This window comes from Cavia porcellus, unplaced genomic scaffold (assembly GCF_034190915.1).
Source record: "Cavia porcellus strain 051 isolate PalLab524CR breed Dunkin Hartley unplaced genomic scaffold, mCavPor4.1 scaffold_21, whole genome shotgun sequence".
NCBI classification, from domain to species: Eukaryota; Metazoa; Chordata; class Mammalia; order Rodentia; family Caviidae; genus Cavia; species Cavia porcellus.
In genome coordinates, this window is record NW_026947504.1 from 52,251,132 (window position 1) to 52,270,537 (window position 19,406).

At 35.2% G+C, this 19,406-nt stretch overlaps 1 protein-coding gene across 3 annotated transcripts in view; it reads right to left on the reverse strand.

The window, feature by feature from the left end:
- Positions 1 to 650: 650 nt before the first annotated feature.
- The window catches only part of Pcdh17 (protocadherin 17), a 111,722-nt gene continuing 92,966 nt past the window's right edge, over positions 651 to 19,406 (reverse strand). For all 3 annotated transcript variants that reach the window (XM_063232704.1, XM_063232702.1, XM_063232703.1), the window contains one exon: positions 651 to 18,060. In XM_063232704.1, coding sequence (XP_063088774.1) covers positions 17,378 to 18,060 — 683 coding nt within the window. In that variant the 3' untranslated portion in view covers positions 651 to 17,377. The remainder of the gene's footprint in view (positions 18,061 to 19,406) is intronic.

Below are 19,406 nucleotides of genomic sequence, written 5' to 3' on the forward strand. Positions count from 1 at the left end.
GTTCAAACACCTCGCGTACTTCTACAAGTTCTTGAGAGCTCCCCCCGTAACTACCCTCACTCTTTAGGCACGTGTGTATCATTTCCCACAATGGACGAGCAGAGACTGAAGCTCTACCCTCCCGCTCTGCTAGGGAAAGGTCTCTGCCCAACTTTTCCCAGGAGGGCAGGTTTACATGCCCTGTAGGCAGAAACCAGGGAGCAAAGCTGTCAATCTCTGCAAGGAAATTTTCTAAAGTCTTACGCCCCACCTTGAGGTCCTTGGACTTTAGGAGTCTCCGAAGGACCAACACCAAGGCTGTGTATCTTTACTTGGCATGTTTCCCATTTTTAATATATCTTCTGTTATTTTTACTTCTATGTTTATGTTTTACACTCTTTTATTACCTTAAGTTCTGGTGTTATGTTTCATACTCACCGCGTGAGGCCCAAGAAACCCGCCACTTACGCGTGAGGTTGAGAGGAGTCTACAAACCCTGTAGGTGCGCGCCACCCAGGGCCCAGGCTTATCCTCTACTCACCTGTCCTGCAGCTGCAGCACTGTGTAGGAGAATGCAGTCCACCGCCGCGTCTCGGGGTTGATCAATCCCCGTGCGGGCCTCCAAATGTCGATGTCGCTCCCGGCCGGCAGGAAAGACACACGACAAGGTCTGGCGGTGGTCAGGCTTTTCTTTATTCTCTCCTTATACAGTCTGCCCCGAAGCCTCTACCGGTCCGCTCTCCGCGGCTCCTTCCGTGCTTCAGTCTGCCCCGAAGCCTCTACCGGTCCGCTCCCCGCGGCTCCTTTTGTGCTTCAGTCTCTCTCTCTCTCGGGGGTGGAGGCACTGGCTATATATAGGATTAATAGCTAGGCAGACTACCCTGTGAGGCGGGAACTTAGTGGGGTGATAAGAAACAGGTGCCACACAGGCGGGCTCGATGAGAGGGGTAATCTAGCCCAGGCTTTTGTACTTTCCCACAGGCCTCGCAATCACCGCGTCTGATGACTTGACAGTGCCACGGCTCCCAACATAATACAAAGCTTCAACTTGACACAGTTTTCTAAACAATTCACAGTCTTCAGACACCTAGGTTTTGTATCCTTCTCTTCCATTTCCTAGAATGTAATTCTTCCCATCCATTCCTTCAGCCCTAAGTTCACTACACAAATGTTTACCTTCCTTTTAACAGCTAAGTAAGTATTTCCTGTGTAAACTCTTTTGAAGAAGGTATTTTGGAAAATCAACTTTTATGTACATTGGGTACAAAATACATCTAGATTATATCTCAGTATAATCTTCCACAATTCTTTAGCCAAGATTACCACTAAAAAAGTTGATATTAAATACTGATGATGTTATGGTATATTTCTAGGAATAGTTTATAAGTCAAATTCCTCCAGAGAAGCAGAAGTAATTGGGAGACAGCTCTGTCTATGCATCCAGAGAATTTTTAGAAGGAATTGATACAAAACTAATCAATACATCTCTATGTATAATTCTAAATATGTTTAAACAAATGTTTGCAACGTGATACAATGGTCATTTCATTTTCTCCATTGTTAGTTTTTCTTTTTAAAAGTATCAAATATGAAAAATCATTTAAATTCTTTTCCCCTATTTATACCCTGACTGTGCTTATGTCTTTAATGAGGCCACACTCCACATTCTTTGAACTATTGTGCTGTGCGTGCAGTCTACAACATCACCTCATCCTTGGGGTTGTGGGTTCCCTAACTTTTCAAGTTTTTATTATGAAATTGAGAAGTACATGTCAAATTTAGTCTTTCTTCTTGAGATTCCGTAAATGAAATAGTAATAAGAATCCCTGTTTTCTAAGAAAAACCCAAAGGAAGAGACAGAAATGGAATTTTTAAAAGAGTAACTTTTAAAAGAGTAACTCACAACCGCCTGCTTGTAAGGCAGGTGCTTATGCCGCTGAGCTAAATCCCCAGCCCCTGTATATCTCTTAAATCTAAATTATATTTGATATTTTAAAGGTTTTTATGTCCAGTATATGTTGTAAACTCCCATTTAAAAAGGTGGTCAGTGAGGCAATATATGGTAATTAACTGGATCTAGCCACTATATAGTGTATACATACTTGTGAACATCATGATGTGCTAAGTGTGGTGGTAAATTAGTGTAGCCCCAGCACTTGGTAGACTGAGGCAAGAGAATGGTCTACATAGTGAGTTCGAGGCCAGCCTGAACTATATAGCAAGATCCTGTGGCAACAACAACAAATTCATGTTATATGCCAAGGAGATAAACAAGATTTTACTTATCAATTAAAAATAATTAATGATAGTAAGTGCATGACTATATAATAATTTGTTTTTGAGTTAGCTAACTTTTCATTTAACTTTTCATTATTAAATAAGTGTAAATTGACTATTAGCAAGATTTGTTTCTGAGAAATTTTGAATGTTCAGTTAAGCTAAAATCTAATAATTTTCTCCTAAGAATTTTGTTGTTTCTAAATAAAATCAAAGAACATTTAACTTTGCTTTGAAAAACACAATTGAACAGTTGTTAAAATTTATGATACAGAGGCAAATAACAAATTAGATTGTTTTCCTTTTAATAGTGCTGACTTTGCGTATGGAAATTTAACTTAATCTTATTCCATTATTTTATACAGTCACTGAAAACTATTTTAATGAGCTTCAGGAAAAGATGAAGCTAAGCACTTGCAATGTTTCTTAAATGTTCTTCCTTTTGCAACTTACCCACTTATTTTCAAATACTTTTACTGACTATTAAGAAACTTACTAGCATTTTCCTTTTGTCACTGTTAAAAATAATCCAAAACAAAGAACTATTTCATTCTCTTCTATCACGTCATGTCTTCTGTACTCTTTTCTCTTCTTCCTTTTCAATTTTAAGCAAGTTTTTTTAAACATTATTCTCACATATTATCAACTCACTCATTATAATCCTTTTGTAATTTCCAGGTAAGGGCTGCTCCCGCCACACAACACTGATCATGTACAATCCAGTGCCTGAGGCAACACTTTCAGTGAAACACAACTTTGAATGATTTTGAGTATAATCTGAGAAAAGGTCAGTTCACTGTTTCACATCAGAAATATTTGCACTGGTGACACATATTTATTCCTGAATTCCACTAGAATGATATTCTTTTCTGCTCATTGATTTGACTTTGAAAATAAATCTATAGATTTAACAACTGCATTATGTAACAAGACTCAATTATCCAAGATGGTATTGACTGATGTATTTAATAATGTAATAAAGCTGTCAACCATGACAGAATGGGTTAGTTTGAAATTAGGGCAAAATGCCATTTCTTCCACAAAGTTAGCTAATAAAAAATATTGCTCACCATGTGATGAGACCTGTCAAGTGAATTTGTGGTATGCAAAATTCCGAAATTCTCAAGTGTTTCTGCAGAGTTTGTCAGCACACACTTTATAGTGTGCTCTTGTTTGTGAAAGGACAACAAATTGAGTAGGATAAGTGAGCTGATCAGCAGTCCACATTATAATTGATTAACTGGAAATACTCTATGTTCTGTATGCATCTTTTATCTAAAAGCTGCCTCTTTGGAGAGTTCTATGTTTCACATTCAATTTTTACACTTGCTTGCAAGTTTCTCTAGTCCACAATTCAAAGAGATTCTGTTGAAGGAGAAATTAGAGGCTGTGATTCAGAATTCAGCCAGTCTAGTCCCTGTGGAAACTTGGCAAAGAACAGAATTAGTTCTTGGGATGCCAAATTTAGTGGCTCCAGGCCAGATGCTAATTTTGAATGCATGGCACACATCACTTTGTGTCTCGATTAAGCCATGTCTGTGAGTCCCATGCAAGCCCAGCAACAGATTTTATGCAATTCATGTATTAGTGTTCAGGGCATTTCTGATTTAATTCTGGCTTTAGAAAAAAGAAATTACTTCTTTTACATTATAACTTTCACTTCTTTGTGAAGAAATGAATACAAAAGGATAATTGACTTTTGTTACCCGTGATTATTGGAAATACGTTTTTATTTTCTTGCCCAGGATTTTTCTTAGTTTTTCTATAAATGAAGTTATATCAAGGTGTGCTCAGAAAGAAAAGAAAACTACACTTATCTAAATATAGAAATAAGGTAAGAGAGAGTAAAGGAAGGCTGTGTTTTTTCTCTTGTCTTGATCCTTTAGTATGTACTTAATACAATGTATCCATGAAATTTGCCTTGTCTTGTAAATGAATTCAGAAGTCTTTGAGAGGAGAATAATAAAAATTTCTGAGCAAAGAAAATTAAATACCAGTATATAAAACCAATTTAAAGGCTTTATTGAATTATATGTATCTTCATCTTGCTTTTGTTATTATTTTGTTTTCTAATCTGAATACCTTACCAGAATATTTACTTCTTTTTTTGGCTTTAGCAAGTTAAATCTTTCAGCAACATCGGTACCTGAAGTAACATGGTGTTTACTATAGGAATAGTTTTGTTATTACTCTTTTTTTGAAAGTCATTTACAAGTACTTATGCATTTTTAAGTTTAAAAAAACTTAATGTTTAACAAAGAATTGCAAAATGGAAACTGAACGGTCGAACAGTGCTATGCTGTCTTAATATAATGTCTTAATATAATGTAGGTCTTAAGCATGAACTGCACCAAATTACTAGATATTCAGTACAGATTTAAAAACAAAAAAACAGGATAATCAAATGCAGCTGGTGAGAGTTTTATAAGCCTATTGTCTGAGACATACATCCATGTTTCTTCTATTTCTGGTAATTATCAAAAATCTATGTACAAAAAACCCTGACATTTGTTGAGAGGAAAAACTTCCTTAGATTGATTTTGTGCATATTATTTTTCTGTAGCTTTTTCTCCTCTTACTGTGTTCCATTTTATTATTTTTTAGGAACCTGGCTATTCAGTAACCCTTGTATATTTAAAAGAGAAAGAGAGTAAAAGGCAAGGACAAAATTAGAAACTCTCTGCCAGTTGTTGGCTTTTATTCCAGCCAGTCTTCCTCTGTGTCAAAAACAATGCTGTCTATTTTTGGAATTATCAGGCAGAGAGAAAGACTGAGTGTAGCATATATGGTTATTGTAAAACGTGTTTGCATTAGCCTAAGGAAAACAGCAGTGGCAAAGGAGACTTTTGAAGCAGAGCACAGAAGTTGTTTCCACTTAACACTGGCTCCTCTGACTCTTAGTGGTCTGACCTGAATTGTGGCTACTGTGGTCATTTATAATGGAGATGAAATGGGGGAAGCCTGACATCTCTGAATTTATTTATTCCACTAGTGCAATGCTAGCCACCCCCTGTTTTTATTATACCAATTTAATGCCAGCCATTTCCTGTTTGCATTAGACCATTGTAATGCTGGCCTCCTACCGTTCTCATTAGTGCAGGACTCTGTAATGGCAGCCACCTCATGTTTTCATTATAACGGAGCTGTATGGTGCCAGCTGCCACTTGTTTAACTTTAGTGGGAAGCATTTGACCATGGACTACATACTTCTACGAGCTAGTGGCAAACAAGGTAAAAGTCTCAAGGGCCGTTGGTTAAATAGAGGGAATGCTTAACAGACATGCTGGGTAGTCTCGTGCAAGGATATACTTACTCCTAAACCCAGAGACAGGACAATAAGCCAAGTAAATCCTTGAAATAATTTTGATAATCTCTCTGAGAAGAAACTGCAACAAGATTTTGAAGTTATGTATCGTGATTGTTGGTGAATGTTTATATTACTGATAAGACTCCACTGTAGTAATAGATAAAATTCATTGAGACCTCACTAGGGATTCAATTCTTAGTAAGCACTTCATATATTATGTCATTTTTTCCTTACAATTGCCCTAGGAATGATTTTTATCATTCACATTATACAAACGTAGGAATTCAAGTACATAGTAGTTGTATTATGCAAAGTGTAGCAAATTTCCTCCACTAAGGGCTAAGTAGTATTTCAGCTTTGTGGAATATCCAGCTTTTTCCCCTAAAATCTTAACTCCTTAGCTGGAGAATAACCAAAAACTATATGTAAAAGAAATGGGATTGGCTGGCTTCCAGTATATTCTCGTTTTCAAAAGGAACCTGGGGCCTAAGTTTGGCCCCTGGGCACATTTTGTCCACTCTCTTATTGAAAAACAAAGTGGGATACAGTGGTCACCGAAGTTTAGATTCCAATTAAGGTAGTTCAGTCACAAAATTTATACATACAGTACCTTCCCTTTCTTCTTACCCTCTGTAACTGGAAACACTTCAACTCCTATTCCTCACTGTGCTATAATAAAAGATTTTAAACAGAAAAATGACAGATATATATGCTTTATTTTTCTGTGTAATTTTTATTAATTGTTTTGTCCCTAATTCTTTTATTTATGAAACACCTGAAAACTCTTCATTAATAACATAAATATAAATGAATTTATTACAGAAATTTCAAAGAATTTTTGGCTGTAGGTTAAAAACACACTTTTCAGTATGTTTTAAGCTAAGTTTTGCTCTCTGTATATAAAATTTTCATGGGATAATTTTTTTAAATCTATTACTTTGTTACTCTCAGATATCTGTATCGTTAAGTTTACTGAACAGGTAATTGACAGATGTGTATAAATTTGTTGAAATGATTAAAAGCTGTTGAGAATTGTAACCTGTCATTGTTCCCTGGGAAACACAGCCCTAGCCATCTGTTAAGGGACTTTCTAAATGATTGTAATGAGTCACCTTTAAAATGGCAGCTGTCACCCTAGGATTTGAACCATAAAACAGGAAAAAGAAAGGCACATATATAATGATGCATATATTTCAAAACAGAAGACAGCGTATATTTTCCTCTGTTCTCAAATTCCATGCTCTTGATAAAAATAGAAAGTAATGTTTTGTTATGTTAGGCTGTGATCTATAATTTTGCCCCTTGTTTAAGGTTAATGAAAACCAGGTAACAAGAATGTCATTAAAAGTTGATAAGTCATGCCGTATCTACATGTAACTTACTAGTTTTCAACATTTCTCAAAATGGCTATACCCTCACAGTGAACTTAATATGACTTAGCATCACCTGTGGAAATTACCTTTATTGAACTGTAATGATAGGGAGGGAGAGAGAGAGAGAGAGACAGAGAGAGAGAGACAGAGAGAGAGAGACAGAGAGAGACAGAGAGAGATAATTTAATTGAATTGAAATTTGCTTTATCCTAAAAGTCACATTCGTTGTTTCTAAGTGAGAATGGCTGGGTGAAGTATTTCTAATATTCTTTATCAACAGTTTCTATTTTCTTTCCTAATTTTGGTGTTCTATCTTAAATTAGGCAAGTCTATCCTAACAGTGGCTGTAAATTAAAATGCACATTCCACTATGCAAATAGACCAGTAGGAAATTAGCTGGAATGGTAGTAGCAAATCACAATTATATTTCTTTGAAATATAAGAAAACGTATACATGCTTGTTGATGTGCTGGCTAGTTACTGAGTCTCTTCATGAAATTCTCTGCTTTTCAAAGTGGTCCTGGTTGCACCACAGGGTGTAATAACTTTGATCTTTTAACACTTTTTGTTCGCATATTAGCTAAATGAAGTCTAATCTCACATGTGGATTATCTGTGGTAATTTCTATTTATATTAATTGGCCTGTCAGTGCACAGACTGTCAACTTTGCTATTGGAGCTCTTGTCACCCTTTTAACACATTACCATTATTATTTTAAAACTGGAGTCATTTCAAGTTCAAATTCATAAAATGTGCATTGGAACCGCCTACCCTGCATTACAGATGGGTAAAACAGAATGTGTCAAGAGAAATAAAACTTTTAAGGAACCATTTGCACTCACCTTCACCTCACCTCATTTAGAAAGTCAATCTGACAAATTTGGCATTTTATGTATTACTTTGAAAGAATTAAAATCAGTATTTATGGTGGGAAGATTCATAAGAGATCAATAGAGACACTGATTCTATGGTATCCGGGCTTATATATGGTCACCTAGCTTTCGTGTAAATGTCATCATTTCTTGATCTAGCATGTCCTCATCATCACCTTTCTAGTGGAGCGTCTCACAAAACTCTAGTGTCACAGTGAATACAGATTCCACATGCACAGTAAGAAAAGTGGCTTTAGAGTAGAGGCTAAATTCACCAATTAATCTCTAAGACAGTCACTTTAACAGTTCCGGAAGTAGCTTCGTTTCCCTTCGTTGGGGAATTGCTAGGGAATTCTATTGTACCTTTTCTACAATACTGGCTTTGAACACTTTCTTAGGAGTAAACAGTCACCCCAAACACCATTTCCATTCATTCTGTGGGGATTCATTCCATATATGTGTCAATGCTACTGACCACAGCCAGAGATAATACTTTAGCCCGCCTGAGGACCTTGATCTGAGAGTCCCAGAAAAATATATTCATCACAAGTTGGAAAGAAGTTATTAATGCTAAGGAATTTTTTAAAAATCCTGAGACTCGTCTTTAAATTTTTTTTAAAGTCAAGTCATTCAGGTTCAGCACCAGATATCCAAACCTCAAGATTGTTTATTTCCTGTTATTAACTACATTTGATCTAAGGTAGGGTTTATCAACCTGTGCATTAATGAACTACATCTTTGTTGTGGGTGGTTGACCTAGTTGCTCCCTACTAGATACAATAGCAAAAGCCTTCCTAACCCTATATTTTATCTGGAGCATTTCCAAATATTCCTGGAGTGTCTAAACTGCCCCTCATTGAGAACTGCAAATCTAAGGTCTTGGTTCTCTATGACTGAATACATCTGAATAACCAACAATTATAAGCTTCTCTCTATACAATCTATTGTGGACGCACTAAAATAGTCCAAGAACTGGGGCAAATGCACACAAGCAATTCTTAAGAGTAGAATTAATCTACCTAACAAAATGTACAAACCAAGAGATGCTTGGAGAATCCAGGAACATTACAACACTGCTATATTACGAGTGGAAATCATCCATATCCTTGATTTTCACCTTTGTCATGTCTTTTACCTCCTGAAGCTTTAAATATGATTACATATTTCAAAGAGAGAATTATTTCTGGGAAGTTGGAAACATACACATAAATACTCTGCTGATGACTTGAATTTAAGGATTTAAAAATTCAGCAATTTTGGCATTGCCTCTAGATAGCTGGATCTAACCCAAGAACAAGGTGCTATTAGGCAGCATCTTGTAAAGAACGGATCACCAGGCAGCAGCAAGCTGTCCTAGTGTTATTTTCCTGAATGCACAATCAGCTTGGCAAGCCTTCTACAGAACTCTCCAAGCTGAGCACTAATTCAGGTGTCTTTCTTCTTCTTTACGATAGTGATTCATGTGACATCTAATCTATGCATTTGGTACATCCTGAACTTCATCTAACTCACCTTTGCAACCGTGTTTAACTTTCTAATCAGAAAATATCTCACCTTTGTTTAAATGGCTTTGCACACATTGTGTTTCTCCTGAATGCATTTCCCGAAGAGTTCTTCTGCCAAAAACCTGTCCCACCTTAGATGTTCAGTTCAACTATCACTGTCTCTGAGAAGCTGCTATTACTGATTACCTCCCCCAGCAGCTGTAAGTATTCCCCACTCTCCCTCCCACTTCTATAATTTACATTTTGTGAGCACCTTCACTTGCCAATATATTCCAAACTATAACTGTATAGAAGCAGAATGCACATTTAATTGTTACCTGTGTGCCCCACTACATGAAAGCATATAATCCTTGGTTCACAGATTGGTTAAGTAAAATCAGTATGCTGCAGTCTTAGTAAGGAAAAGTGTTAGAGAGGTCATATCTGGCCTCTTATTTATCTCCTTTCCTCCTCTGGATTATGAACAGAGAATATGTTTTTATAGTTGTGCAAAATAAAGGAAATGATGAGTTGTATTTAATATTTGAAATTTGGAGATTATTAAGGAAGAAGTACAGGCTAAAAAAATCAAAATAATTATAAAGGAAGGCTCTTTTGGTATCTTCAACCAAATCTAAGCACTCAACATAATGAGGTCTTCAAATGAGGATTTCTTAATACACAAGAATTGGTGGTACTGTAGTAAGATGATTCACATTCTAATCATTTAGTCAAACTTTCAATCAAGTAGCAAAGTAGCCTTACAGAAATATTTTTTCTAAACCCCCTTATCTTAAACTATTTTTGCTTTGTATGCCTCCTGTTGCAAATCATGTGTTCTGTCCACTGTAAAAATTCTGGGGGCGGGGGTTCATCTAATAACTATTTATCATTTTCCTATAGGTTCATGAAATTTGTTTGCAAATATGTGACCTAATATAATCAAGTAACCTCACAAGAAATCTATAACAGGTGGGCATATAATGGTTATTTTAATACATAGATGAGAAATATAACATGATAGTTAGCTAATATCAAGATAAAGTTATGGAATGAAGGTAAAAATTAAGTAACTATATTATGATGATAAACAGTGTACAATGTTTAATTAATACTATAAACAGAGACATAATGAAATAAGACTACTAAATGAGACAAGAAATGTTCAAATTACTCTCTCAAAGTGAATTGTTAGATTGAAGACTGGCTTTAGTGATAAGAAAAATGTTAAACTATGTTTTAACACTGTTAAAGATATAGTGCAAAAAATACCTAGCAGATCAATGTAGTGACTGGCAATTATATATACCTTAATTTAGATTGCCAAAATATAAAATAGTGTTAAAGGATCATTAGTATGTATTATTGGAGCTTTTAAGAGTAAGTTTGCTTTTCTGTGAGTTGTAGCAGATAAGTACTAAACCAATTTATAATTGGTTAGATTCACACAAAAATAGTCCAACTTCACTTGTCACTAGCCACACTATAAATGACTTGGATAACAACTGCAGTCTTTTTGAGTTGATCACTGAGTCAATAATATTTCTCCAATATGCATGAGGTACGTCAGAATATATTATTCCTTCTTTAGCCATAATATTGCTTAATTTTCTTTTCTCTTTATTTTGTAATACTAGTTTTTCAAATTACAGACTCTTTTGCCTTTCATGTGTAGGTACTTTTAAATGTCTTTTCAATATTATGAGATATTTCGTGCTTGTTTTCAAGAAGTTAATTATATTACCATATGCGAACTTCATGATACAAAGAAATTCAATAAAGTCTACATGATTGCATTCAGATGAAATTATGCCAAATTCCCAAGAAAACGCTTCTGTTCCATGACATTTTTTAAGAGAGTGTACCACCAATATCCTGAAACATTTATAGACGGTATTGAAAGCATAGAGTGATCTTAGGCACACTTCTTACAATGTCTTACCATTTTCTTGGCGACCACACTCCTCCTTCTCTGCTTTTTAAATTATAATAATGAACTCTGAACAAAAGAGTGATCTACTTTAAAGGATATTATATGAATATCAACTTAAAGGGGAAATGAAGAACCTAGAGACGTATAATGTTAAATATGGGAAGATTTCAGAATTCAGAAAACCTCAAGCAAGCAATAAAATTGGGAATTTCTTCCAAGTCAGAGTATTAAGTTTCATAGCTAATTGCTCTTTTGATCAGTCCAGTGATCTGCTCAAGTTTCAGGATTTTTAATTCTGTAGTACTTTGAAAATTTGTGAAAATATTCTGTGAAATGAAGAGTTCTCTAAACCTACATCTTATAGTATCGATTTAGATTTGTGCAATTATTCTGCTAATGGTCAGAATGATCTGTAATGCAAAGGAAAGAAAGCCCAATTTCCATGTTTCCCTGAATGTCAAATACTTAGAAAAAAATTTATGATGAACTATACAAGGTGAGCAAAATGAGGACTTGGCATTTGCTTTTTTATAATCTTCAAAAAATATTATGAAATAACTAAACAGTTATATAAAACTATAAAGCTAAATTTTTAAATACAATTCAAAATCAACATTTTAATCCATTGGAATACCATAAATGTTTAATGGTATATGATAATGGAAGTAGAACACATAATAAATTGTTCCTTGAAAAGTGAAATATACTATTTTAGCTAGTAGGTGATAAGCCAGCCTGTGTGACACAAAATTTTATACAAATATGTCCAAAAGTAGCTGATGAGTTTTGAAGATTACCCATTAACAGATGAATCTATTTCTATTTCCACATTAATGCGACAATGACCTTTAAGGATTATTATTCTTTATATTCTACAAAGAGCCATCAAATAATTATATCTTGTGGGCACACAAATTTTACAAAAAGAGTTAAACATTTCATTGGCGTGGAGTAAGACTTTAGTATACATTGCATTCCCAATTTCTTCCTAAATGTGGCGTGTTCAGATGGGACTCATTAGTTAAGCTAACTTTCTCTTTAGACTGGTCAGATGCTCAGGTGACTAAAGTAACAGTTGGTCTACTAAAGAAGTAAAAGCAGTGAATTACACAGTATAATACAGTTTTTGCTATTCTTAATAGTGAAATTATTTCAATTATGCAAAATAATAGTGTTAAAAGTAAGAAAAGATCATATCACCATGTCACATATTGCTCAAGTATTCAGAGAAAAAATGTATAATTGACTAGTTCTTTTCAGTATCTTAGGATCCTTCTATAAGGAACTGGCACCTAGGTAGTGTCCAGTGAAAAAGAAAAGGCTATCAAATAAATAAACAAAAGAATGAACGGGTAAATTACTTAGTTTCTGCCAACAAATCTAACCAATTAAGATCTTAAAATGGAAATGCAGTGCACTTTGATATGTTGTGCTGTTGTAAGTAAAGTAAAATTTAAAAATTTAAATACTCAGAATATAATGCTACTTTGTTCTTTAGGAAGTGCCACTATAAATTAGGAACAAAAATATAGGATATGTGGGTTATGTGAGACAAAAGAAAAACAATCAAAATCAATTTATCAAGATGATATTTTAGAACTTACCTGTTCCTAGTCTAGCCACCATTCTTAGTTTGTTATTTACTCCTATGATATATTAGCTCAATGCAAACACAGAGCAAGAATTCAGAATATGTTTATGAGTTGGTGGGACAAAGTTATTTGAATGTATTACAACAAACATGTATTTACTTTAAATATCTGGTTTCATCTGTTATATAGTAGCATGAGAAAATATAAAGTGTCTTTTCTGAATTCCTCTAGGGCCATGTACCAAATTATTGTCCCATCAATTGTGAATTTTAAAGGCTCAAGAATTATTAGGCTCTGTCTCCCTGGTACTTATTTGACTAGCCAACTTATCCACGATATCCAACATAGTGTCAGTGACTTCTAGTGACATTTATTGTTAAGTAAAGTTTTTTTTTTTTAATCTTATTTTGCTGGCAAAGTGATATGTAGCAAAAAATAGATGTGAGGCCATATTTTGCCTTTCCAAAATAATTAAAATCAAGGTCCTGATGGTATGCAGTGTATAAAATATCACTTCTGTGTTAATGAATTCAAGGGAAAGCAACATCACTATTAGTAATAGCTTTTTATTCGGAGTCCTCATTTTCCAGATAGGTCACATTAAACACAGCCATTAAATAATAGTGTCGAGATAAATCCATAAAATGTATGCTGCTTTTGTCGTTGTGGTTGTTGTCCTTATTCAATCACTTGGTGCAGCTAAGAACCTCATGGAGTGATGGACTGATAAATGGGAATAGCTAACCTCCAAAACACCGGGGCCAGGGAAGTCAGACTTTAATCAGGTCGCATACAGTTACACTTCGGATCAGCATCTTGATAGCTGAAACTCTCATTTGAATTAATGCTCTAATAAATGCTGTCTGTTGTCAAAAGAATACAATTAGACAATAATGAGCGAGCATATATTATGCCAGAACTCAGTCTATTTATTGACTTTAGCAAGTTCTATTCCATTAGACAACAAACAGCTTTTAACCTGGTTCTATTAAAGCACTCTGCTCTGTTACTACATGACTTTTTTGGGGTCATTTCTTAAACTGAGCACTGTGTACATCCTTCAAATGGAAGTCATGTTTTACAAGATCTCAGCTAATCTTATGAAACAAAGTAAGTCAATTTCTCAACCAGGAAATCAGCGAGTTTTTGGAACAGTTGTTTTTGTTTGTTTGTTCCTTGTTTTTTATGCTGCCTACAATAAAGATAAATATGTTAGATTAAGAAATGGTGTGAAACCATCCTTTGAAATTGCATGATATGTCTCTTCCTTGTTTCCTTTGGTATAGGTGTAACTAACACTGATTCTTACTACTTTATATCTAATGAAAAATTATTTTGTTGATATTTTATTTTTAGTACATCATAAGCATTTTTTAGAACTTTGAGTTTCTTACTAAAATGTTCATAAACAGATATCTGTGCTTGACTTCAGTCATATAAGAAGACAAAGGAGTATCAAATTTTTTATTTTGAATGTGTGATTTTTTTGAGGGGTTAGCCTTTGAAAAATGTAAATTAATTTTTTTCACATTCAAAATTAAGCTGAAACTCCTCCAAATCTCACAGATTATGCATCATTCATTAGAGCAATTGCTCCCCAAAGGTGTGATTTTGGCATCTCATGGGCTTCCTGGGAAGCCAAGCACCAGAGGTTTGTGATAAAGGCAGTTGCCAGGGAAATGAATAAAAGCAAGATTCCTTCCAATATAAAAGCTTAGAGTCCTGACTGCTGAATTACCACCAACTTGCAAATAAATAATCACTACTAAATACAGATAATGTGTTAAGCAGCTAACACTAGTAAATCACTGGTGACAGGAAGCCTAAAGGTAAATCCCTCACACATTGGCACAACCAATTTATAAAATCTTATGGTGTTTTAATGTCTTCAGACACATATGAGAAATTGAACAACTGGTTACTTAGTGTTAAGAATGCTTTAAAAATAAACCTTACTCTCTTTGTTGATTTCATTTACATACTGCTTTAGATTTTACTAAATAGTTATCTGTCTAGTAAGGAGAGGCAACACTTGATAAAACTAAATGGAAATCAATTTTCTGTCAAATTTCAGCTATCCAGCGAAGTCAACCTGTAGTCTCCTGGCAAAAATAACATCATATAACAGAGACAACACATTTTGGATACATAAATTGTCCAAAATATAGAGAGTCAATTAGGTTTCACATGTACAAGATCCCTTCTTTTCTAATTTAAACATTTATGAGTAATAAAAACCAAGGGTAGAGCTTTGCAAAGGTTGTTACTAGGAACCAAATACAGTTCTCCAGAGAATAAAGCTGATGGGAATTGTCCATTCTTCCCTCCCAAAGCAATTTTGCAAAAGAGGTACAGTCTGAAATCTTGATGTGTTATGATGAAAATACTTTCAGTAGAATTTTTTTTGAGGTTTAAAATTACAAAAATTTAATTGAATTCAATGTTTGTTTTGCTTTTGCTTTCAATATAAAGATTTTACAACATTGACGCTGTTTCTCTACACTGACTTGGTGGCCAAAAAAAGAAGGCACAGTATTCTCCACCAATTTGCAAATAATGCATTTTTCTGCTCCAGTGCACAAACAGGCTGTATTTAACTCAGCACCACATTGTCTAAGGTATGGGCTCAAAACTGTTTGCCATGAAGCTGTGAAAATGCCAAAAATTTTAAATGCTGAAGGAAAATGTCAATCAAGGCATTTTCCCATCTGCTACTATTTCTGCAAGTGCTAATTTTATTTTTCCCAATTCCTGAAATTAGAGGTTTCTTAGCCTCATATGGAAGTAAGGTTGACACGTGCTAAATGTCACAAGAAAAGGTACAACCAAAGGATGGAAGAGAAGATGTATTGTTCTCAAGGGACAACACTAAAAAGAGGCAGAGGAGCACTGAGCTAACGTAAAAAGATTTTGTGAAGACTCAGACCTCTGGAAAAACACTACACAATGCAAGTAACCAGTGCTGGTACCACACATGCATTAATGCACTTTTTCATGTTTTTAAAATATAATGGAGACGCACTCTGGACCACTTATGATACTTTTGAGAATGAACTAATAAAGGGTATCTACATAGGCAGAAACTATGTTATGGAAAACATCATGAAGAAGTTTCAGGGTTTGGTACAAATGTAGTTCTTGTGATTTAGCATGACTTTAATAAAAGCTTCTCCAAGGACTTGCACAGAACCATGACTGACGGATGTATTTTTGACCTTTCAGTTAGCTCCATCAGCTCACTCAAACACATTTTGAACAGATTATGTACTGTAGTACTTGGTAGACTACACATTAAACAAGAGACTCTGCTCTGAGGCACTGCTTCCCACACTCCATGGGGAAAAGGAAGCAGGAAAAAACAAAACTCATAGAGTTCGACAGCTACCGAGGCAACACTTGCCATTTACAATAGAAGCCCAAATATTTTTGCAACACAACTATATATTAATTTAATAAAATACACAATATAGCTCTTATACACTCAACAATTTGGCTCATATGCACGGAATCTGCAATAAATCAATAAAAATATGTCATTTGATGTAAACACATTGAATTTTCTTACATTTGCACATTTAAATGGTCATGTGATTTGTGTATGTCTAAGACATTTTCACTTTCCTGAGCTATTTTAGTGTCCACAAATGAATAAGACGTATTAATCATGTTAATTTACTCTGAATATTACCACTCAAGGGTAACTGTTGTTTAGAACTTTTCAATGTCAAATCTAAAGCAAACTCATTGTATATATATCTTTGTTGGACACTAAAATGCTAAATAGGCATGTTAAATCTTTAAATTTTCTTCTCCTTTAATGAAGTGAATTAGTCTACGTGTGTGCAGGACAAAATGGACTATTTCTTTTTACATTTAACTTTTATACGACATGAGGCGTCTTACAAATGATCAAGGTTTTTTTTCTAGGTTTTTTTTTTTTAATTCTTGTGTTTGTTTTTGACTAATGATATGGAACGTTCTTTGTGTTTATATGTGCGGCAGGTAACTTTATACAGAAATGTTTACCACAAATATGTGTTAATGTTTGGTGTAGCTTGGACTACTGCAAGGTCTTTTGGGGACTTTCAGTAGAAGCCTGTGATGACTGCTAGAACTCCACCACAGATCACAGATGAGACCCTGCTTTGTATGGGGTTTATAGGTAAACAGTTAGGTCAGCATAAATCACGAAGCACAGTCTTAGAGTGATCAGAAATACTTCACTTTGCACACGGCATACCTTCCTAACAGATTGTCAAAAGGTAAGTGGCATACTCATCCTCCTGTTTCTTCTCTCTATCTTCTGTTTTCTCTTTAAACATCATTAAGTTTGTCCTGATAGAAGTTTTGTCAAAACAAAACCATTCTTATCTCTGAAAAAAGAAATAGCTGTGAAAAGAACATACTTGTGGGCACTTTAGATGTTCACTAAAAGCCTTAAAGCACGATTGGTCTTTCTTCCTCCCTGTGAAATAGGTTGTCCCCAAGAGTGATCATTCTTCAATCCACAGAAGAGACAAGAAAACGCCAATGCCCCCCACCCCACCCCATCTGTCTGTCTCACTTTCTCACAGCCACAGGGTCATTCCCACGGCAGTCTTGCAAAAGCTTATCGATTTCTCTCACAACTTCCTCGGCATCCACCGACTCTCTGCCCAGATCCCGCCCGGAGTGGTCAAGCTGCTCCAGGACAGCACCCATCTCGCTGGAATCCCGGCTGGCTCTGGAGTGCACATCTGCAAAGACCCTTGCCATCTGATCCGAGGGTGCGAAGGGAGGGTCTCTCTGTTGCTTACTGGGTGACAGATACTGACTGTCATTGGGCAAGTACTGACCGCTTGCCTCAGCCAGGGCTCCAGGTTTTGCTTCACAACCCTCTAGGGAGCTTTTTGTTGAGGTGCAAGGCTCGATGCAGGCCTTGGTAGGGCTGCTTGATGCGGAAGGGACCTCTTGGAGGAGAGGGCTCAGGGCACGTTTGGCTTTTAAATAAGGTTTAACATTGGCAATGAGAATAGTGTGCTCTCGCTTGTCTTTTCCAAATGTACAAAAAGTCTTTTTCCCAGTGGGATTCACAGTTTCGTAAGTCTCAGTCTCAACGTTAGCTTCAACTGTGGGTACAAAGAGATTTGTGCGATAATCTGCGTTTTCAGCCTGATTGGCTGCAGGGAACTGTGGCATCCAACACCTGTCAGAATGACCAAGCACTCGGCATTCATCTGTGCAATTAACACACTCTTCTGGTTCTGCAAAACAAAAGAGAAAACAGCACATCCAATCATTAAGGTTTCCTTTGAATTGCTACTGAAGCTGTGATCAGCTCTCAGTGGGCTTGCTTGACCTCTGGTCTCTTAATTAAAAAGGAAAAGAAAACAATAATTAAAACATTTCAGGATGGTTGCATAAACCTGCTGGCTGAGACAATGGTTTTATTTAAGTCTATTCTCTAGATATTAACGAATTCCCATAGCCTGGGAAGAAGTAAAAAGCGGCCATTGGAGGATTGTTCTCCGTAGAGCACAGCATCATCATAATCTAATCTCCTGGGGATATCAGTTAACCTTTGTTCTGTAGACCCCATCCTGGAAACAGAAACGATTACTAGGATTAAATTTTCAAATCAAATAATGACATAAACCGGATTGTAAACTTCCAGACAACTCCTAAAACACTTTTTTCAAAAAGTTTCTTATCATTATTTTACTTACAATTTTTTAGCTTGCTACAGTCATGAAATAAAATTTTCCTTTCAAAGCTTACTTTTCCTAGACAGTGGCAAATGGAGCTTTCTATCAGAATGTATTATGAATAAGTTTGTCAAAAAGTGCACATTCGTATTTCATTAGGTAACATAGGGATCATGTAAACAGTTTTCTTCACTTCAATTTTCTCTTTGTGGTTTAAGTAGGCACCAGATCAGTTTATTCAACAAGTATAGTTGAGAATGAGTGACAATTCATGGGCTCCTATTTTTATGTAATAATGCTTTTAGGGAGAATTTTTACTTTTCTCCTTTGTCACTAGACATATGGAAAACATATATAAAGCATTCTCTACTGATCCCTTTTAAAAGATGCCGGACAAGAAACTATGAAAGAAAATTCCTTCATTATGGCAATAACTATATAACTCCACTGACCCCAATATTTTTAACCATAACTTTATAATTTACAGGTTTCCTTGCCAGTACAAATAGTTGTTTCTATTATCTTAATGATCCTTTTTAAAATCAGGAACTTCTACTTTCAGAAGAGGATATTTACAATTTACCTCCATGTAATGGGACTAGAATTCCCTAAACATTTAGGAACCCTGGGGATTGCCTTTTTACTGATGTTAGATGATCCTTCCATGTTCAGTGTCCTGTATGAAGCAAAAGATCTACATAAACAATATATGAAATAAAACAGCAAATATAATGGCATTACTAAATTTGTGCAGGAAGTTTTCAAAGTCACTTGTAAACAATATGAGTTTGTAAAAAAGATTATAATGCCTCATCAAATGTCAAAATAAAAAACAAAGTTACCAGTTATTTTAGCAATACAGTAATTTCCTATGAGACTTAACTGCTTTAAAAACAAAATTATGT